Source organism: Mus musculus, chromosome 4 (assembly GCF_000001635.26).
Source record: "Mus musculus strain C57BL/6J chromosome 4, GRCm38.p6 C57BL/6J".
NCBI classification, from domain to species: Eukaryota; Metazoa; Chordata; class Mammalia; order Rodentia; family Muridae; genus Mus; species Mus musculus.
In genome coordinates, this window is record NC_000070.6 from 21,890,339 (window position 1) to 21,913,361 (window position 23,023).

At 39.1% G+C, this 23,023-nt stretch overlaps 1 protein-coding gene across 2 annotated transcripts in view; it reads left to right on the forward strand.

Moving 5' to 3' along the window:
• The window catches only part of Coq3 (coenzyme Q3 methyltransferase), a 32,518-nt gene extending 10,693 nt beyond the window's left edge, over positions 1–21,825 (forward strand). For both annotated transcript variants that reach the window (NM_172687.2, NM_001356348.1), the window contains exons 2-7: positions 2,471–2,597; positions 6,217–6,369; positions 8,720–8,819; positions 9,926–10,168; positions 18,145–18,304; positions 20,081–21,825. In NM_172687.2, coding sequence (NP_766275.1) covers positions 2,471–2,597; positions 6,217–6,369; positions 8,720–8,819; positions 9,926–10,168; positions 18,145–18,304; positions 20,081–20,301 — 1,004 coding nt within the window. In that variant the 3' untranslated portion in view covers positions 20,302–21,825. The remainder of the gene's footprint in view (positions 1–2,470; positions 2,598–6,216; positions 6,370–8,719; positions 8,820–9,925; positions 10,169–18,144; positions 18,305–20,080) is intronic.
• Positions 21,826–23,023: the final 1,198 nt, after the last annotated feature.

Sequence of the window (23,023 nt, forward strand, 5' to 3'; positions counted from 1 at the left end):
GTCAGCAGGCTTGATAGCAAACATCTTTACCTGCTAAGCTATCTTGCTTTTCTGAAGTTACAATTTGCTATTTTTTTTTCCTAGTATTATTTCAGGTTGTTGAACTCAAATTTTTAATTTCAAGAGTTTTAATTTCAATGTGAGAGCTCCTTGGGGGCTAAAACAATCTCAGCAGTTAAGGGTACTGTCACTCTTGCTGAGGACCTGGTTTCAGTTCCCAAAACCCATAGCTGCTCACCATGTCTGAACTCCAGTTCCAGGGTATCGGACATTTTCTTCTGGTCTCCATATATACCATATACAGAGAGTACACTTACATACAGGTAAAACACTCACATGCATAAGACAAACATAAATAAATACTAAAAACTGAATTTAAGATTCCTTGGGGTGTTGTACATAAACAATAGGAACACTTAACTTTCTTTCCATCATGTATGTGTTTTGCTTTTTTTTCTTGTCTTATTGCCATGGCTAAGATCTTGCTCCTGATGTGGGTACCACCTTTTTCTTTTATCATTTAAGTTAAATGCAAACTCTAGGACTATAGAACAATAAAAATAGATGCTTTGTAAAATGTTTCCTTGCATTTGTTGAGTGTTCATCATAGATAGGTGTAAACTGCTTCATCTGCCTCAGCCACTATGATTGTGTGACTGTACTTTTGTATATAATATGATTTTATTTGCTAGTATTCATTGAGATTTGTAAGTTTGCTCTTTAGACAAATTTATCTGTAAACGTCTTTGGTTCTTAGAGTGCTTCTAGCTTTGTAAAATTAGTTGTGAAGTATCCTGCATTGTTGTTAGGGCTTGTCTTCCTTTATTGTTTCTTTTCTCTCTCTCTCTCTTTCTCTCTTTCTCTCTCTCTCTCTCTCTCTCTCTCTCTCTCTCTCCTTAATTTTTTCATATATTTGACCATATTCCCTTCCCCCAACTGCTCTGATATTGCCCCCACCTCACTACTTCATATTCTTTCTCTCTCTCAAATAAATAAATAAATAAATAAATAAATAAATAAATAAATAAATAATAAATAATAAAAATCAAAACAAATACAAACCTCAATAAGACAAGAAAAACAAAATGAAACAAAACAAGATAGGGTCGCTGTGCAGCAGAGGCTGAGCACCAGCTTGCAGTCTCCTCAGCGCCCTAAGTGCTGGGGTAGGCGGTCTACCATTCTGTCAGGACTCACTGTCACCCCTGCTGTGCTCTACAGGAGAGACTGGGTGCGTTGTTTGTTGGTTCTTCCAGGAGCTTTGCTCAGACCTAAGATTCCTTTGGAGTTGAAGAGAGGCCTCAGTGGTTAAGAGCACTTGCTGTTCTTGCAGAGATTCTCTAGTGGAACTATCAGAACCTGCTCAGTTTTAGAAGACTTGGATCTATGAATTTAGTTCCTTTAGAGGCTAAACAATAATTATTCCGTCTGTCTCTTTGAATAGTCGATGAATGCTTGAGAGAACATAGATTCTGTTGCAGTTTGGGTGAAGTGTTTCACAAATTCATTTATCTGTATTGCTTAACAATGTTCAGTTTGAATCCTTGCTGATTTTTTTTCTGGTACTTGTTCCATTTACTGAGGAGTGTTGGCCTTCCACTATAGCTGTGGGTTTGCTTTTTCTCATTTTAGTTCTGTCACATTTGCTTTATTTGTTTTGAAATTGCGCTGTTTAGTAATATACATTTAGGATTGCTCTTCTTAGTGGATTCTCCTTTTGTCATGATTAATATCATTTTCATCTCTAGGATACTTTATCTAAATATTAATTGCACAATAATTTGAATAACCTTCTAAGTAGTCTATGTAAATGTGGACATAGAGACTATACATTTTTACTTTAGGATATAATTATATGTCTGGTTGTCTGCCCATCTACCAATAACACACACACATACAATGACTTTTGTTCATCTGTCAAAAGCATATCTTAAGAATCTGAACTAGTTTTGACAACCTAGAAATTAATAATTTAATGTAAAAGATAAAATAGTTTCTATTTTGAATATATTTTACAATTTTTTTTAAATGCAACCTAGTGCAGATGTAAAAACTAGTTGTACAAGCTGGAGAGATGGCTCATTGAGTGAGAGCATTTGCTGGTTTTGGAGAGGACTAGTTTAGTTCCCAAGACCCATGTCAGATGGCTTGAAAGTGCCTGTAGCTCCAGCTCCATGGGATCTAGCATTCTTTTCTGGCCTCCACAGGCACTTGCACACACTCACACACTCCACAGAGTGACAGATTTTACATATTCACTACTTAATTTTGATAATTTTAATTTTTAGATGGAAAAAAGTAAAACCTTTATTTTATTTTTTAATTAAATTCCAAATTAATGCCTTTGTTATCCCAAAGAAACTCCTTTGCTTATCATTTGCAATACACCATGAGAATATCATAAAAATTCTTCAACTGTGTTGGTATCAGGACTCACATGCTCCTCTCTGCTTTTAACCTTTGTTTTCAGCTTACTCAGGGACGCAGCTCACTAGGAATCTACAGATTAAGCCGTGGGAACTCGGTGAACACGGGACCATGTGCTTTAGATCCTACAGGATGGCTCTCTCCTGTTTGAGCAGAGTAAAAACTTACAGGTGAGTCTGTCAATTATTCTAGTAGAGATTTACATATTTTGTGTAACAGCAGTTTAGTTTTGATTTTGTTTAATAACCTTTGCCAGTATGTTAAAGCTTATGTGGTCTAATTTAAGTCGCTTTTACTTGTTTAAATAATTTTAAATAATTATTTTTTAATAATTTTTAGGGTTGGAAAGCTTCAAGGTCACCTAAAAGTTAGAAGGGAAATATAGTACATTAGCCATGAATGGTATTTATTTACGTTCAGAGACAATTATTATTTTTAATGAAAATTAGACACATTTCTTTCAGGTTCACCAGCCTCCTTCCACCCTGGAGAGTGCCTTGTTTCCCTTAATAACCCTTATTACTAGTGTTCTATTGCTGTGAAGAGACACCATTACCATGGCAAGTCTTATAAAGGACACCAGTTAACTGGGGCTGGCTGACAGGTTCAGAGGTTTAGTTCATTGTCACCATGGTGGAAAGCATGGCAGCATGCAGGCAACATGGTACTGGGAAAGGAGCTGAGAGGTCTACATCTGGATAGGCAGGCAGCAGGAACTGAACTGTCTTGAGCTACTGAGTCCTCAAAGCCTACCCTCTGGTAATATACTTCCTCCAACAAGGCCACACCGCCAAACAGTGCTATCCTGGATGGACCAAGTATTCAAGCACAAAAATCTATGGGGGCCATTTCTATTCAAACCACAACTCCCCACCCCATTTCTATCACTAAAGAAGAGATAAAAGGCTGTATTGAAGACGTGGAGATTATTTTATTTCTTCATAATTCCCTTGTGATAAAACCAACACAAACACGCTAAGATGGTTATAATGCTAAGTCTGTGTAATGCTAGGTAGTAAGATTAAGTCAGGCTGGTGAGATGGCTCAGTGGGTAAGAGCACCCGACTGCTCTTCCAAAGGTCCGGAGTTCAAATCCCAGCAACCACATGGTGGCTCACAATCATCCATAATGAGATCTGACGCCCTCTTCTGGTGTGTCTGAAGACAGCTACAGTGTACTTACATATAATAAATAAATAAATCTTAAAAAAAAAGATTAAGTCATCAAATTACATGTTTAGGCTTTATAAATTGGTTTCTAATCTTATGAAAGATACTTCCCAGTACTGGTTAAAATTGACTCTACTTCCTCAATGCACACCTGTATAGACCACCCTTGTGTCTGAGAAATGATCACCGTTGAGATTGGGTGTGGGTAAAACTATTCTTAGTCAAAATAGCAACTCCTTACCTCTTGTTATCTTTTTTAAGTTCATCCTGATTACTGAAGTTTTGCCTTAACCATTGCCAAGGATTTCTATTTGTCATTCCACCCATATTCCTAAAAAAAATTAGGAAAGTGATACTTGAATTTAAATTTTTTAAAATTACAATTGTTTGTTTGCTTGTTTGGTGTGTGTGTGTGTGTGTGTGTGTGTGTGTGTGTGTGTGTGTGTGTGTGTAGGGAGGTGAGTCATGGATACCAAACCCCTTTGTGGAGGTCAGAGAATAACTTGCAGGCATCTGTTGTCTCCTTCAACCATATGGGTCCCAAGGATCAAAAGCAGGTTGTCAGACTTGGTAGCAAGTACCTACACACTGAACCATTTCACTGGCACATGATACATGAATTTAAATTAAAAAAAAAGAGAGACTAATGACTGCAGAATGTGCTCTCTAAATGTATTCAAGAGAAACAGCAAACATTTGAGTGGTATTATTTTTTATGACTTAACAGTCTAATTATCTTCTGCTGAGCAGAACTTTGGAGTTGTTCTGCATTGCACTAACATGTGCTTCAGTGTTGTGCCTAGTTTTGTTTTGCTTCCCCTTCTCATGGGATTAAAAAACTGAAAACAAATTATATGTTTTTCTTATCCCTTTTCTTCAAATTATCTATTTGACAATTATCTCCTGAAGAACGATGCTCTAGGAACTGTTCTAGTCACTGGAAATAAATGATATTCAAGATCAGTCCCTGCCTTCCCTTTATAGTAGGTATGCTAGGGAGTAACAGACGTCAGATGACTGACAGACAGATGACTGTACAGCCCAGGGATAAGCACAGAGTGATGCAGGAGATAAAACAGGAGAATGTGACCAACATTTGAGCACCAAGGAAGAGTTTTGTGATAACATTTTATTTAAAATAAGACTTGAGGGATGAGAGACTTAGGTGCTTAGTAGAGGAAAGAAAGGGCTGTAGGGAAAATGGTCTTGAAGAAGAAACAATATACACAAGGTGCGGGAAGAAAGAGTGATTGTAGCCAATTCACAGGCAATATGACTAATGGGGGAAGATCAGGAGGAAATGAGTTTGAGAAAGAAGGAAGCTGGGTGCTCCAGTCCTTCTTAGAAGGGGGAACGAAATACTCACAGAAGGAAATATGGAGACAAAGTGTGGATCAGAGACTGAAGGAAAGGCCATTCAGAGACTGCCCCACCTAGGGATCCATACAGTTGCCAAACCCAGACACTATTGCTGATGCCAGGAAGTGCTTGCTGAAAGGAGCCTGATATAGCTGACTCCTGAGAGGCTCTGCCAGTGCCTGACAAATACACAGGCAGATGCTCGCTGCCAACCATTGAACTGAGCACTTGGTCCCCGATGGAGGGGTTGGAGAAGGGACTGAAGGAGCTGAAGGGGTTTGCAGCCCCATAGGGGAAGCAACAGTGTCAACGGACCACTGGAGCTCCTGGGGATTGGACCACCAACCAAAGAGTTCACATGGCAGAAAGGGGCCTTGTTGGTTATCAGTAGGAGGAGTGGCCCTTGGGCCTGAGAGGGTTTTATGCCCCAGTGTAAGGGAATGCCAGGGTGGGAAGGCGGGGGTAGGGGGGTGGGGGGGTTGGGGGGAGCTCCCTCATAGAGGTAGGGGGAGGGGGGTGGGATAGGGAGTTTCCAGAAGGGAGACCTGGAAAGGGGATAACATTTGAAATGTAAGTAAAAAAAATATCCAATAAAAGAAAGACAAAAAAGGAAGGAAGCTGGGGACTCCATAATTCTGAGCTTTCTGTCATTCCAAGGATTTTAGTCTTTTCTCTAATGACACTGGAATCCTTGAAAGCATTTTATGTGAGAAACAAATTAACTAGATTTTTTTTTACTTCAGAATAACGTCTCTTTTGTTTATCATGGAAATCACATTAGAAGGTGGTGATGTATGGAGCAGCAGACTCGTTAGAAGAGTAAGACCGTAGTCAGGGAGGGGATGGTAGAGTTTGATGAGAGCCGTGGAAATGGAGGCAGAGGGAGAATGGTAGGCTCTCTGGTGCTTAACCACTTTCCCGAGTTCTCTGAACTTTTCTCAGCCACAAAATGAAGTAATAGTATTATAGTCTAAAAATAACGTGTTTCTTAGCTAGTACCCAGCATTTAGTAAGTATTCAACAAGTGATAGCTCTTGTTGTTGTTATTATTGTTATTGTCTTAAGTGTGACCCAGAACAGCAGGCTTGGTCCTCAAAAGTTTGTGAACATATATGGGCATGTGATGGTAATCTTAAAGTATCAAAATTGAGCCATCTATATGTTTAGAATCTAATAAATTAGAATCTTTCTATGTAATATATTCTGGGAATGCATTTTTAGAACAATGATAATGCTTGGTTCTTTGTTTTCATCCCTTAGGACCCCTTGGAAGAGATTGTACAGTACTTCACAAACAACAGTTGACAGCAGGGAGGTCAAAAACTTCCAGGCCCTGGCTCACACGTGGTGGGATGAGTACGGAAAGTTTGCGCCTCTTCATTCTATGAATGACCTACGGGTGCCATTCATTAGGTAACAGTCCAGGAACTCCCTTTAAGTCTTAAAAGTACATCCTTCGCTTATTTGCATTCACTTCCCTTTTGCTTTATTTACATTCAAAATTTTACATTTTAGGGTTGCTTTGGAAATTAGAAATATTTCTCATCATGAGTTAAAAGTATTAGCTTTAGGGTGGAGAGGTGGTTCAGTAGTTAAGACCTCTTGCTGCTCAAATAGGGTTTGGTTCCCATCACCCACATCAGGCAGCTTACAAACACTCCAGCTCCACGGGGTCTGACATCCTCACTTGGCTTCCAAGGGCACCCTGGAAGCATAATTTAAATCTAAAGCATAATTTAAAATTAAAAAATTAAAATTAAAAAAAATCTTTAAAGCCATTAACTTACAGAAACAATACTAAAATCCCACGTTGCTTATACAATGTAACTGAAAACATTTTTGACCCTATTAGGTCAGTTAGAATTCAGTCCTGATGAAATGGAACTAGCATGATGTGTCTTGAAGGTCGTTCTATAGTTGCTGACCTGCGGTGGCCTTGGTGACCTTTAGGGGATTCTGATAAAGGAGTCATTGCAAAGACAGATTGGCTCACCAGACTCTGAGAGCTTACATTGATGGGTCTCTAGTACCAGCCTTTGCAACCCACTTGGATAAGCGAAATGGGAACCATGTGTTTCAATGGGAGGTAAAGAAAGGAAGGAGTTGAGAGGGCTTGCCAGTGATGCAGCTTGCATTTCAGCAAGTCTTCTGGGAGATTCCAGCATTACTACGTGTGAGAACTGTGGTCAAACACCAGTAGCATCTTTATTTGTTTACTTACTTATTTACTTTCTATGTGCAATGGTGTTTTTCCTGCATGTGTGTTTGTATGAGGGTGTTAGAATCTGGAGTTACAGACAGTTGTGTGTTGCTTTGTGGGTGCTGGGAATTGAACCCAGGTCCTCTGGCAAAGTAGTCAGTGCTCTTAACCACTAAGCTATCTCTCCAGCTCTTATTTATTTATATATCACATAAAACAGATCAGCTGGGCGTGGTGGCGCACACCTTTAATCCCAGCTCTTGGGAGGCAGAGGCAGGTGGATTTCTGAGTTCGAGGCCAGCCTGGTCTACAGAGTGAGTTCCAGGACAGCAAGGGCTATACAGAGAAACCCTGTCTCGAAAAACCAAAAAAAAAAAAAAAAAAACCAAAAAACCAAAAAACAAAAAACAGATCATCTAGTATGATGCAAACTGTGAGTACATGCTTGGATTTTGCTTTTGTTATAACTATAAGCCATCAGAAGAAAAAAAATATGATTTGAAAATAGTAGCATCCTTTTGTGACTGTTTGAAGAATGGATTGGACTTCATTGGAAACAGATCATTTCCTATGAAATCCTGAAGTGATCTACTTAGCTAATGTCTGTATTATTTTAAGAGACTAAGATGTTCATTTTATATATATGTTTATTTTAGTAGATGTATAATTAAATTTGTGTCCAATTTAAAGGTTGATTTATAATTCCATACCATGAATTATGTAACAGATTATGTAGGTGCCAATACGTTTGTGTGTGTATTAAAGCATTACTGTGATTATTGCAGAATACGTTTATTTGACTTTGGTATAAGTGTACATAGTCATACATGAGAAAGCCAACAGTTTAGAAGATTAAATACATGTGGAACTCTTATCTGTAAATAATGCATGAACTTATCTTAGAAACTTCTGAAAACATAGTCAACAGAGGCTTTAAATTTTCATCACTTGTATTTAAACAGTTTGACTGAAAAGGTATTTGAGTAAAGTTCATTTGACTACTAGGCTGAATTTTTCTTTTTTTTTTTTTTTTTTTTTTTTTTGGTTTTTCGAGACAGGGTTTCTCTGTGTAGCTCTGGCTGTCCTGGAACTCACGCTGTAGACCAGGCTGGCCTTAAACTCAGAAATCCGCCTGCCTCTGCCTCCCAAGTGCTGGGATTAAAGGAGTGTGCCACCACACCCGGCTAATTTTTTTCTTTAGATGAGTATTAGAGCATTAATGTTGGATTATCTCAGAACTTTGATTATTGAAAATGTACAAATTAAGCAGATCATTTCATTCTGAAAAATAAAAGATACGCTTCTAAAACCTTCAGTGATTCTATTCAAATGAGGACTGTGAACTAGGCATGGTGGCAGCACTCCTGTGATTCCCGAACTCCGGTGTCTGAGCAAGGAAGATTGGGAGCTCAAAGTACGTCTAAGCCTTATAGCGAGCCTCTGGCTCAATTAAGACAGTGAAATAAACAAGTTAAATTAAGGGGAATATTTCCTTGAAGACTGTATATATTGTTGACAAATGTAGCTGTCTGTTTTTAAATATTTTGAATTTTGTTTTTAAAGAGACAATCTTTTGAAAACAAGTGCTAGTCACCATCCAGGAAAGCCTTTATCTGGGATGAAGATTCTTGACGTTGGCTGTGGCGGTGGGTTATTAACTGAAGTAAGTGCCTCAGAGAGAGAGCCGTGTCCACTTTTCATGCACATGAGAATTTTCTAATGTACCTCATAATGCTAGTAAGAGTAACTAAATTCTTACATCATTCAAACAATAATTAAGTAGATCGCATCAGGATGTTTACAGAAACAATGCACTTCAAATGAATTCCAACTCATTCTTCTAATAGCTTAAGAATTTTATGCATGCATTTAATGTGTTTTGATCAAAATTTTGTTATTTGGGGTAAAAAAATGAGAAGTGGGTTTCTGCTTCATTTATCCTTTTAGCAAATAATATTCTTAGTGGATAGTAGTACTAAGATAGTAATTTTAATATTATTGTAAAAGTTCTGTTTTCAAAATTAAAAAAAACAAAGTTTCCTGAAACTCTACTGAAGTTTTTAGGTTTTGCTTTTAGTAGTAAATGGGCATAGGTCATTCAAATAGCTTTGTTTGATCTCCTCTATCCCAAGAAATTAGGCAGTTTCTATGAGATTAAATACAGGATTAGTTTGTTTTTTTAATATATACCAAAGCCTGCAAGAACTTTGCTACTTGCTGGGATTCGTTCTTTTAGGTGCTCTGGAGTACTTAGATGTGTGCTTATTAGCCCTGGGAGGGAGAGCTACCCCTCACAACTCTATTTTCTAGTCTTTATTAGCACAGAGGATCTTTTGCATCATAATTTTAATCTTTGATAGATATTTTCAGTTATAGTTTTAGTATTTTATATGCTGCCCTTTGAAACATGGGATAGCAGTTTTGATTTACAGAAAATTTTAATTAAATTAATTTTTTAAAATTTCATGAATGAATACTATATTGACATCATTTCTCTCCCCTCCTTCTCTTCCCTCTCCCTTCAATCCTCCCCATGTCTCCTATATTAAATCTTCGGACTCTTTTAAAAAATTATTATTGTTATACATATGTATTAGAATGAATATATGAATACAACCTGATGGTTCTGTTGATTCTGTTTAGTGTTGCTTGAATGCATATGTTTTTAGGGCTGACTACTTGGTACTCGGTAACCAATTTGGATAAAATTTGTATTTGTTAACAACTGTTCCCTTTTCTTCTTGAGCATAACAGTTTTTATGCCATTAGCCTCTAGGGAGACTGGGAGCTTCAGTTGTTGGAATTGATCCCGTGGCTGAAAACATTAAGATAGCACAGCACCATAAGTCCTTTGATCCAGTCCTGGATAAGAGGATACAGTACAAAGTGTGTTCCCTGGAGGAGGCCGTGGATGAGAGCGCAGAGTGTTTTGATGCTGTCGTGGCTTCTGAAGTTGTGGAGCATGTGAGCCACCTGGAAATGTTCATCCAGTGCTGCTATCAAGTGCTGAAAGTAAGAGTTGGCTTCTGGTTGGCTTCCTAAAGTGTGGCTCCATAGCGATGTATTGTGCTGGGGTACTTTTAGCAGTTCAGCAAGTAAGACGGGAGAGAAAGGCTGACAAAGAATGATTAAGGCCTGCTGTCTCTGCCAGAGAGGACTTTTGCCCCTGAGTTACCTTCCATAGCAAGTCTTTCCAAAGTCTGATGAGGCCTTAATGCTGCAGTGATCTATGACCTATAAATATTTTTAAAGATTGTAAAATTATGCTTATGGGTATGCGTATGTGAGTGCTGGTCCCTGCAGAAGCTAGAACTACCTGACCCTCAATCCTCGTGGATCTGGAGTTACAGGAAGTTGTGGACTTCCCAGTGTAGGCATTGGGAAGTAAACTTGGGTCTTCTGCAAGAGCAATATGCACTCTTAACCACTGAATTGCCTCTCTAACATTGGTCCATGTTTATTTCTTTAAAATTTGCCTTCCTTTATTTTGTATTATCTCTGTGTGTTTACTTTCATGTATGTCTGTTTACCATGTTTGCATTGTCCTCAGAGGCCAGGAGAGGGTGTCGGATCCCCTGGAATTGGAGTTAAATATGGTTGTGAGCCACTATGTGGGTACTGGACTTCAAACCTGGGGTCTCTGGAAGAGCAGCCAGTGCTCTTAATTAGAGTGGTCCCTCTAGCCCCTGCTCATATATTTTAAAGAAAGTTTTATTTCATTTTATTTTATTTTCATTTATTGAAAATAGTTTTTTTCTTGCATACTATATCCTGATTATGGTTTCCCTCCCTCTACTCTTCCCATTTCCTCCCCACCTCTCATCCCTTCCGGACCCATTCCCTGTCTCTTACTGAAAACAAACAGTCTTCTAAGGGACAATTATTATATATGACATGGTATTAGATATGATATGATATGATATGATATGATATATGATATGATATGATATGATATGATATGATATGATATGATATGATAAAACAAAAAACTAACACATCAGTCTTGGACAAAACAAAAGGAAAAGCACCCAAGAGAAGACACAAGAATCAGAAACATACTTGTTTGCACGTGCAGGAATCCCATAAAAACACTAACTGGAAGCCATAAAATCTGCACAGAGGACGTGGTGCAGACCTGTGAGTCTCTGCTGCTCCATTTGCTTTTGATGTCCTCTGTCGCCTCTGAATCTTATACTCTTCCTGCCTCCTCTTCCTCAGGCTTTCCGAGGGAAAGGATTGGATGGAGACATTACATTTAGGGCCGGGTCTCTCATTTTCTGTACAGTGTCTGGCTGTGGGTCTCTGTATTTGTTTCCATCTGCTGCAGAGGAAGCTTCTCTGATCATGGCTGAATGAGGCACTGGTGATCTATGAGTATAGCCAGCACAGTATCATTAGGAGTCATTTCATTGCCATGTTTGTTTTTTTCCTTGTGGTTTTGGTTTTAGCCTAGGGCCCTGGGATATCTAGACTCAGGTCTTTGGCTAAGTAGTGTTGTATATGGGTTCCATCTTGTGGAGACGGTCTTAAGTCAAATCAGATATTGGTTGGTTCCTCCTCCAGACTTAGAACAAAGCATTTGTGGTTACTTAGTTTGGTCTTTGCATTTCTCTTTTGGTTTCATGCAAAGTACATGCCTGTTTCAGAGACACTAGTTTATAGGGAAGAAGGCTTTATATTGCCCCAGTTAGACTTCTCCATCTTCAGTGAGTTGTGTGGCTGTTGCTTGCTGTCAGTTTGTGAAGAGCAACCTATAGTCTTGGCAACAGCCTGGGTTGTTTTGGGAGTCTCATGAAACCTCTTTGGCCAACAAATCAACAAAAGATGTCCATTTAGGGCCCTGACTTCCCCCGTTATTTGGTGATTTTATTTAGATTGCTTTCATGTGTGTATTTATTTTAGGAAACTTCTACTGTATTATATTTCTATTTTATCCCCCAAATTGCCCCTAATTTTAACTGTCTCTCCCTGTCTTCTTTCCTTTGTCCCCCTCTCCCTGTCACCCACTGGTCCTCCCATTCTAGCCCCACCCCCTCCATCCATATCTGTCTATTCGGTTTCCCTTTCTTAGTGAGATCTATGTGTCCCTGCTAGTCCCTTACTGTATACCTATCTTCTCTGTTGCTAAGGATTGTAGCTTGCTTATCATAGACTTAATGAGAACATAGAGCTAATATCTATACATTTGTCTTTCTGCATCTGAGATACCTCCTCAGGATAATTTTTCTATCCATTTTCCATTGACCTGAAAATTTTATGATTACATTCTTTTTAACAGGTGAATAACATTCTAGTGTGTAAATGTACCACATTTTCTTTATCGATTTTCCTGTTTCATGACATCTAGGTTGTTTTCAATTTCTTGTTATTATCAATACAATAGCAGTGAGCATGGTTAAGGACGCGTCTCTGTGATAGGATGAAGCATCCTTTTGTTATAGCTGATCTTGAGGTAGATAGACTTCCATCTTTCTGAGGGACTGACTGCCACACTGATTCCCATGGCGGCTGTACGAGTTTGCACTCCTGCCAGCAATGAATGAGGATTCCACATCATGAGCTATCAAGAGAACATTTACAAACTCATGGTAACTGAGCAACCCACAACTGAATGAGAAATGGGTAGAGACAGGTAGTAAGAAAGAAATTGAAGGCTTTCTGGAACTGAATGAAAACGGATACAACTCCATTTGGATGCAATCTCTTTTTCTGTTCTAGAGCTTTCAGGGGTGTTGAACTTGTTAGTATACTATCTCTCCAATTTTGTATGTAGGCTCTTAGAACTGCTTTTGTGTCCTCATCTTCAATCTCTTCCCATTTTCCTCTCCCTCTCCCTCTCCTTCTCCCCCTCCCCCGTTTTTAGTGCTAGAATTAAATACAAGCATCACCACAACCCAGCTTAATTTCTTTTTAACATCTGTTTTTACTCGTTTTTCATTCAGTAGTAGGTTGTTCAGTTCCATGAGTTTTTCAATTTTCTGATGTTTCTGTTGTTGTTGATAGCCAGATTTAATCCATGATGGGCAAATAGGATGCTGAATGTTATTTCAGTTTTCTTCTATCTGTTGAGGCTTGATTTGTGTCTGAGTATGTGGTCAGTTTTGGAGAAAGTTTCATGAGGTGCTGAGAAGAAGGTATATTCTTTTGTGTTTGGATGAAATGTTCTGTAAATATCTGTTAGATTCATTTGGTTTGTAATGCCAATTAACTCTGGCATTTCTCTGTTTAGTTTTTGTCTCAATAATCTGCCTATTAGCGAGAGTGGAGTATTGAAGTCTCCCACTATTAGTGTGTGAGGGTCGATATGTGATTTAAGCTGTAGTAGTACTTCCTTAACAAACATGGGTGCCTTTGTGTTTGGTGAGTAGATATTAAGAATTTTTAAGACCTCTTGGTAGGTTTTTCCTTTGATTAATTAAAGTATCCTTCCCTATCTCTTCTCTTAGTTTTGGTTCAAAGCTTATATTGTTAAATATTAACATTTAATATTTATATTTTACACATATATAGTTGTTTATATATAAACTTTTATATTATAATTTTAATATTAAATGTTAATAATAGCTTCCTTTAATTCCATTTGCTTAAAATATATTTAACTTTGATGTTAAGGTGTGTAGCCTAAGGATGGATCTATTAGTCTGTTCTATTAGTCTGTCTTATTGGGGCATTGAGACCATTGATATTGAGAGATATCAATGAGCAGTGCGTTGATTCCTGTTATTGTTATGGTGGTGGTGGCAGTCCGTGTGTGTGTGCGTGCATGTGCATGTGTGTGTGCGTGTACATGTGTGTTTCCCTTCTTTTGATTTGCTAGCCTGGGATTATCTATAACTTGTGTTTTCTTGGATGTGGTTAATCTCTTTAAATTTGTATTTTCCTTCTAGCACCATCTGTAGAACTGGTTTGTAGATAGACATTCCTTCTATTGTGTCTTCAATGCATGAGACTCTCTCTTCCATTTCTTGTATTGTGTTGGTGAGGCTTGCCTCTGTGGTGCCTGTTTGAGTTCCTAAATTTGTCATTTACAGATTTCCCTACATTTGGGATTTTTTTTTTTTCTAATTCCAATTTCAGGTTTTGAAATGTTTTATTCACTTCCTTTCACTGTTTGTGTCCTCATAGATTGTGCTAAGGGATGTATTTATTTTCTCTTCATGGTCCTCTGTTATATCCATACAGGCTAGTCTAAGGTCTTTTCTTGTGCTTCAGTTATAATATTTATCACTTTCTAAATTAGGGTTGCTGGGCCCTAGCAGAGACGTATTGTCCTGGATGTTATTGGTTGTGTTTTTACACTAGCATCTAAGTATGTGGAATTGGAAGGTTGTAATTCTAGGTGCTGATAACTGTTCTTGTGTTTGTTGGGTGGGTGTTTTGTTCCTTGGTTTGTTTCCTCTTTGGTTCTTATGCAAGTGTGGTGGCTGTGTGTTGCCTGGTAGGAAATTCTTCTGGGATCCTGATAGGTGGGGTCCAGATAAAATGTGTTCCTAAGTATTAGAAGCTGACACATAGACATGGGAATGAGCTAGGAGTGTGCGTGCCAGAGTACGGGGTCCACAGGAGGGAGGAAAGCAGGATGATTCCCAAGATGTGCTTCGTCCCTAGGATTGAGGTAGATAGTGAGCTGAGACCACAGTGGTTCTGTATGCTACAGAGCTGGGAAATGAGGAATGGAGGAATGGAGGGAGAGGTGGAGATCTGCAGGGGGCCTACCTGCTCTGCTGGCTGAACATCCCAGGGCTGCCTGCTAGAATTGCAGGAGATCAGGGGACATCTGTGTGATCCACTGGAGATGGGCATAGGAGGGAAGGGAGACAGAAGCAAGTGGTCTGCTGCAGAGTGGGGGTGGGGTGGGGGTGGGGCATGTGAGCTGTGGGAATTGGATTTGGAGGAACAGAAGGAGAGGTAAAGATCTGCAGTTAGCCTGCCTGCTTCACTGGCTGAAAGTCAGAAAGCTTTCTATTAAATGAATTGTAGATTTACAGAAGAGTTGCAAATGCAGAATGACTTTGCATTCACCTGTTTTTCCTTTATATTAACAGCTCACATATGGGTGGAAACTAAGATGTGTCACATGAGGTACTTAGTGCCCCAGGTTGAAAGGGACACTTCCTCTCAGATGCCCACCCTTCACTGTATTCCCTGAAAATACTTACTAACTCCAGTTCTGTGCCCCAAGCCCCTCAGTTGCCTCCTCAGTGTCCTTTTCCCGTGTATAATCCCTGGTACCTATCTAAAGACTAGCTGTGGGTAGTGCCATTGCCTAAGGCTCAGCAGTTTCTCCACTAATTTTATTTTTCCATTATGTATCAAACCCAGACTTCCGCACTGTATGGAATTGCTATGTCTCCTTAGTCACCTTCTATCTTTGACATTTTTATACCTTTTTGTTACATTTCAATTTAGTGTGTGTGTATATGGGTGCCTGTGTGTGGGGTGCTCATGCCATAGATCATGCGTTGAGGTAGAGGACTGCTTGAGGGGGTTAATTCTCTCCTATCATGTACGTCCTAGAGATGGAATCAGAGCATCAGGCTTTCTGTCAGGTACCTCTACCCTCAGAGCCATTTCACTGGCCCAAATCTAACAGTTTTGAAGAGGTTTTATCATAAATAAAATTTTATTAGGTTCATTTCCTACTTTCCAAGTAAAATCTTTAGTAGTTTTTTAATTTATATTAATATAAATGCCGGAATGGAGGTTCGTTGACACATATGAGGAATGCTGATACTGTAAACTTTAATTTTGTTTTAATGGAGACCAAATGTTTAAAAATAATTGCTTACCATGATCACCATGAAGTGTGATATTACCAAACACAGATTGGACACTCATAAATGATTGTTAGTAAGATTTAAAGTACTAAAGTTTACAGAGAGGAATTACAACATGTAGAGATATGTATACACTAATATTTGGTATTCTTTGTTAGTTTGGATATAGAATGGTACTTAAAAATACATCTTTCCCTACTATATACACACTATCTATCTATCTATCTATCTATCTATCTATCTATCTATCTTTCTATCTATCTATCTGTTGCAATCAATACACACACACACAAAAAACAGAAGGGGGGGTGGATAATGAGACTGGGTAAAAGAAGGAGGGATATTATCTTCCTTGCTGTTTTGAGAATAAACATAGGAAATATAAATATTATCATTACACAGGCAGACTAAATACTCATATAAGTGATTTGCTTTCATCTAAGAGTTTATCTTGATTTCTTCACAATCTTTACATAAATCAAAACAAAAAAATGCAAAACCTTATGAATATCTATCTTTGTCAGAGGTTACTTGTTGGTAATGCTCCTTAGCACAGGACATAGAGGTGAATGCTGGCTGTTCTAAGCACATTTGGCTTAGCAGCTCAAGGAAAATATGGAAGACTGGCAGCGAGCACAGGGCCTGCCGAGGTCTGCACAGATGGAATCCTAGAGCTGAAAGAAGTGGACACACACTCCATTCTCACCCCGGAGCTATCTCCAACTGACAGCCACTTACAAATAAAAAATTAGTTTTCTCCAAGGCAGTATCACTGAGGAAACAATCCACTCTGATCTTGCTCTGTCTCTCTTTCTTCCCTCCCTCCCTCCCTCCCTCCCTCCCTCCCTCCCTCCCTCCCTCCCTCCCTCCCTCCCTCCCTCCCTCTCTCCCTCTTTCTTTCTTTCTTTCTTTCTTTCTTTCTTTCTTTCTTTCTTTCTTTCTTTCTTTCTTTCTTTCTTTCTTCCTTCCTTCCTTCCTTCCTTTCTCTTTCTTTCTTTCTTTCTTTCTTTCTTTCTTTCTTTCTTTCTTTCTTTCTTTCTTTCTTTCTTTTCAAATCACTCTTAGGAGTAGGCCCCATGCCCCTCAGTAGCTGACCAACACAAAACATAGACAGTGCCATCTTTGGAGGTTCTTTGTCTCAGGGTATCTTTTATTTTAACATTACAAGTCCTTTGCATATATATTATGGATTCCAGTTTTGGTTTTTGTGGGATTCCTGTATGTGCAAACATATGTTTTTCTGTGTCTATATGTGTTTCTTGTGCTTTTTTTTTTTAGGCTCTTTTTCTTGGTTGACCATTGACATATTCTGATTATTTGTCTTTTATTATTTTATTTTATTTTTACTCCCAAGATGCCTTTTTGTTTTTTAACAAGAGACAGAAAGGGTGTGGATCCAGAATGGAAGGGAGGTGTGGCGGATCTGGAAGGTGGGAAAACACTAGTAAGAATATATTGTCGCCTTTAATCCCAATACTGGGGAGGCAGAGGCAGGCGGATTTCTGAGTTCAAGGCCAGTCTGGTCTACAAAGTGAGTTCCAGGACAGCCAGGGCTACACAGAGAAACCCTGTCTTGGAAAAAAAAAAGACTATATTGTCTTAGCTGAACGGTGGTGGGCACACCTTTAATCCCAGTGCTCAGGAGGCAGAGGCTGATCTCTCTGAGTTTGAGGTTGCCCTGGTCTACAGAGTGAGTCCAGCCAGGACTACACAGTGAAACTTTTGTGTTGAAAAACCAAAATAATAATAATAATTTTACAAAAGAAAGAAAAGAGGGAAAATATATGCAAAAAATCTTTCAACAAATGAAAAAAGAATATAAATGTAGACATGTATCAACCCAGATAAAGTATTTAATACCTACAAAAGAATATATATACATATACACATAAATATACATATATATACATATACACATAAATAAATATACATATATATGTATATCAATAAGAAAAATTTGAATTGAAAGCTATGCTTGATGTATAGATTTAGTGACTGTGATCTGTATTAGATTGCCTGCAATAACAGATTTTCCCAAGAGAGAAAAATGCTATTTTGGTAATTATGTTTCATAGCTACTTATGTATCTTAAATGCACTTTATTCATTCAGAAAGCAGGAGACTGTAGAAACAAGCCCGTACCTAACATTACTCCTAGCGTTGATACTTCACGTCCACTGTTTTACATGTGTATACATTTCTTCCCTTTAGCCCGGTGGCTCTTTATTCATTACTACAGTGAACAAAACACAGCTGTCCTATGCCTTGGGAATTGTTTTCGCAGAGCAAATTGCAGGCATTGTTCCAAAAGGCACTCATACGTGGGAAAAGTTTGTTTCACCTGAAAAGCTAGAGAGTATCTTGGAACCAAGTAAGTATTAAAATTGTTTTCCAATTGTTGAGGCCTATCTGAACCTGTCATGCATGTATAATTATTAATTGCATAATCTAGCATTTATTTAAGCAGGTTACTATTTTCTTGTTTTTCAGATGTTAGTTTCCTTTCTTTTTAAATATTTATTTATTTATTTTATGTACATGAGTACACTGTACCAGTCTTCAGAAACACCAGAAGAGGACATCTGATCCCATTACAGGTGGTTGTGAGCCACCATGTGCTTGCTGGGAATTGAACTCAGGACCTCTGGAAGAGCAGTCAGTGCTCTTAACCACTGAGCCATCTCTCCAGCCCTAGTTTCCTTTCTTTAACTATGTCTTAACTATGTCAGGGTGGATTCCACACGCTCAGTTGCTCCAGGTGAGCTCTGCTTATCTCAATGTATCTTCGGATTTTTCCTGACTCTTCTATACTCAGATGTACTTTAACTTCCTAGCGTTTCTTATGTATTCCTGGAGCCTACATAAGTGACTTAGACTCACCACAGCAGATGTCAGAGTTGGTGTTTGAACCCAGGAATCTGCCTAGGATTATGTATTTACACCTGCCATCATGTATGCTCTAAGTATGGTTGCATGTAATTTTCACATGCCTTCACTCTTTCCTGGCCCATAAGCGCGTTGTAATCTTCTACACAGTGTCTTACCATGCTTCGACACAGTAAATGGTCTGTTTATTGAAATCTGTTAAGAGATGTTTCTTAGTTCACACACTTGACATTTTGGAGGTCTTGTTGGGTAGACACCATTTCCCATGCTTTTGTTGACAACAGTGCATCAGCAAAATATTTTCCTTAAAATTTTGTCAGTTCAGAGCATTGTGGCGGCTTTTAGAGATGCCTGTGTCTTTGTTGACAATAGAATAGAAAAAAAGATACTTTAAAGAATCTTGTTGGGGCTGAGCATAGTGATGCATACTTGTAATCACAACACTTAAAAGACTGTTTCAGGAGGACTGGGTATTTAAGGCTAGCCTGGGCTATCAGCCTGTATTAAATAAAGCCAATCTTTGATGTCCCAGGGTGGGGTGGTACCCAAGAGGGTAATGGGGGGGAGGGATTTGTGAGGGTGAGGTTGGGAGGCGAGGAGGGAGGGGAGCTGCTTCCCAATGTAAAGTGAATAAGTAAATAAATCAATAAAAAATAAAATAAAGGGCTGGTGAGATGGCTCAGCGGTTAAGAGTGCCGACTTCTTCCAAAGGTGCTGAGTTCAAATCCCAGCAACCACATGGTGGCTCATAACCATCTGTAACGAAATCTGATGCCCTCTTCTGGTGTGTCTGAAGACAGCTACAGTGTACTTACATATAATAAATAAATAAATATTTAAAAAAAAATAAAATAAAATGAAGCCAGTCTTGAACAAGGTGAGGCCCTGTCTCGACAAATGAAAGAGAATACAAGCCCAAAATGGAGACAATTTCTTGTTGACAGATAATCTCAAGTGACAGCTAACTTAGGAGCATTGTAAGCACTGAGCTACGTTAGACAGATCCTCTCTGATTCCACTGCTCCAGAACCCATGATCTCCGTGATCCTCAGAAGGGGACCGCTACAGTAGTCAGAGCTGGGCTTGGAGTGTGTATTCTTACTTGCAGTTAAGAATGATCAAGCATGACTGCAAAGCCTTGTTGTTCATTAAGTTGCTTACTTTATGTTAATATGAAGAGTGACTGTGTATTCTTGTGGTTTGAATGGTAAATGTTTATTGAGTCCAAGTTATTTGATTTCTTTCTCTTTTTTTTTTTCAGATGGTCTGTCAGTTGAAACTGTGGCAGGATTGGTCTATAATCCTTTCTCAGGTTACTGGCATTGGAGTGAAAATACCAGCCTTAACTATGCAGCCCATGCTGTGAGATCCAGGGCTCAGGAGCACCAGGAGCCTGCTGAGTCTGCTTTAAAGGGGGAAACAGGAGCACTCCATGCTAACACCTCCGGTAGCCCCAGTGTACGGGAGGAGCAGAGGACATGAGGTGCCTCCAAGGACAGCAGTAAATATACTTGAAATTGTGTTGTTTACAAAGTCAAAAATCTTACTCCATTTCGGGAGAGATTTTGAAGAACAAAAGGTCAATAAAAATATCTAAATCAATGGAGAAAAATTTCTGTGTCACCTAAGAGACACTTTGAAGAATTTTCTGGTGAGGTTTTGTCACGTGTGCTTAAGGTCTCTATGCTTTTACTGTAGAAAAGTGTGTGTTCATTTCATTTACATGTTAGGCATTTCTCACATGTGTAAACAGAAACATATGCTGATATTTATTGATTTCAACTGGAATCTCTGTTGTCTATGGTATTCCTTTATTTTAGTTAAAGATACAATGCCCTTGACTGATAAAAAAAAACCCAAAAAACAAAAAACAAAAACCAGCTCTAGTTTTTAATCACTGATATTTGGGAGTACAAAATATATTTTAAACCTAGGGTAGTGAGCATACGTGTACCTCCCTCTCTCCTTCCGTCTCTTCTCCCCTCCCTCCCTTAATTGAGTTCAGTTTGTGTGTTTCTTTTTTAAATATTTATTTGTTATATGTAAGTACAGTATCACTATCTTCAGATACACCAGAAGAGGTTGTCAGATCTCACGTGGATGCTGGGGTTTGAACTCAGGACCCCTGGAAGAGCAGCAGTCAGTGATCTTAACCACTGAGCCATCTCTTTAGCTGAGTTCAGTTTGTGTTGACCATCTTCTCTTGAGTATAGGGCCTACCTTGGAGTGTGGTTGATACACCAGAGATCACAGCATTAAAGGAAGTTGCCTTTTACCAGCAGCTATCAAATGCCAGTAGTGCCTCGGCTAGCGAGGAGCTACTTTCTCCGCTATATAAATAAAATACACTTTATCCTACAGAAAAATGGGATTCTGGAAATAAATGAGTTATTAAATACATGGTAGATTTGAATTCAAACATTAAAAGAAGTTCAGGTAATGTTTCATGTATAGGACTTAGTTCCGTATGCTGTTCTTTGAAAATGTTATGTCCAGGAACAGGAGAGATAGTTCAGCAGTTAAGAGCGCTGGTTGCTCCAGCAAAGGACCTGAGTTTTATCCCCAGCACCCCATGATGGGCCACAGCTATCTACAACTGCAGTTGTCAGGGATCAGACTCCATGGCTTTGGCAGGCACTCGTGTGATATACATACATATAGGCAAAATAACCATACATATAAATTAATAAAAATAACTGGTGGTGGTTTCAATGAGAATGTTCCCCGTAGGCTTGTATGTTTAAATTCTTGATCTTCATTTGGTGAAACTGGGAACAATTGGGAGATATGATCTTGGTGGATGTGTGTCACTGGTGGTGGGATCTGAGGTTTCAAAAGACTTCTGTCATTCCAAGTATGATGTCTGCTTCCTGCTTATGGCTTGGGTGTGAGCTCTCAGCAGCTGCTCCTGCGCCATGCCTGCCTGTGCCATGCTCCCTGCCATGATGGTGACGGACTCCCACACATCTGTAACTGTCAGCCTCAAATAAACCCTTCCTTCTATGAGTTGCCTTGGCCATTGTGCTTTATCATAGCAACAGAAAAGCAATTAGTGTAGTAACTTTAATTTTTATGTTTTAAGGAATTTTGTAAGTTACTTTAAAAATTTAGTTTTGAGAATTTTTTCTACAGTTATTATTATATGTAATTAAAAGTGCTAAAGTGAAGTTTTTTTCTCCGCTTGAAATACGTGAAGCTGGCTTTTTTCTCAAAGACCAGATGCTATGCAAGGACATCCACAGGGGGCATTTGCTGAGTGACGTAGATGGGAAACCAGTGTTTCATGCTGCAGCTTGTGTCTAAGCTAGAGCCCCTTTCACTTTTAGGTTCGTATGCTTAGTGTAGACAAATAACAGTTTAGACAAACATTTCCTCTGTTCTTAGTGTCATTTACAAGGACAAAACTGAAATTTGGAACACTAGAAGAGAGCCAGGTATGGCACATGCCTGTGACCTCAGGATTTAGGAAGCTCAGTGCCAGAATGAGCTCCATGGAGCTCCAGCCAGAGATACACAGTGAAACCTATTTTTTTTATTAATGATTTATTTATTTTAATTTTTATTTGCTTTGCTTTGGTGGTTTTCCTGCATGTATGCCTGTGTGAGGGTGACAGATCCCCTGGAACTAGAGTTATAGACAGTTGTGAGCTGCCAGGTGGGTGCTTGGATATCTGGGTCCTCTGGAAGAGCAGTCAGCTAGAGCTCTTAATTGTTGAGCCATCTCTCCAGCAGAGACATATTTTAAAACAAAGCAACAAAAAAATAGTAGAAGGAAAAAAAGACAGAAGAGGAGAGAAATTTTTCTTCTGAGTAATTAGGGTGAACAATGTGAATCTTACGACTCCCTTTGACCCTTTGATTCTGGGCCAGGGAGACGGCACCCCAGCACTTACCGCCATGCCTCTCAGTCTGAGTTTGATCCTTGGGACTCACATGGTGACAGGAGAAAACAGAGTCCCACAAGTGACCCTCTGACCTGTATACGTACAGCTTGGCAGATGTGTACTTGCACACATGTAAACTGTGATCCTGAGTCAAGGGTAGTAGCACACACTCATGTAGATTCAGGAGCATTAGAACTTCAGGGTTAGCCGGGCGTGGTGGCGCATGCCTTTAATCCTAGCACTTGGGAGGCAGAGGCAGGTGGATTTCTGAGTTCGAGGCCAGCCTCGTCTACAGAGTGAGTTCCAGGACAGCCAGGGCT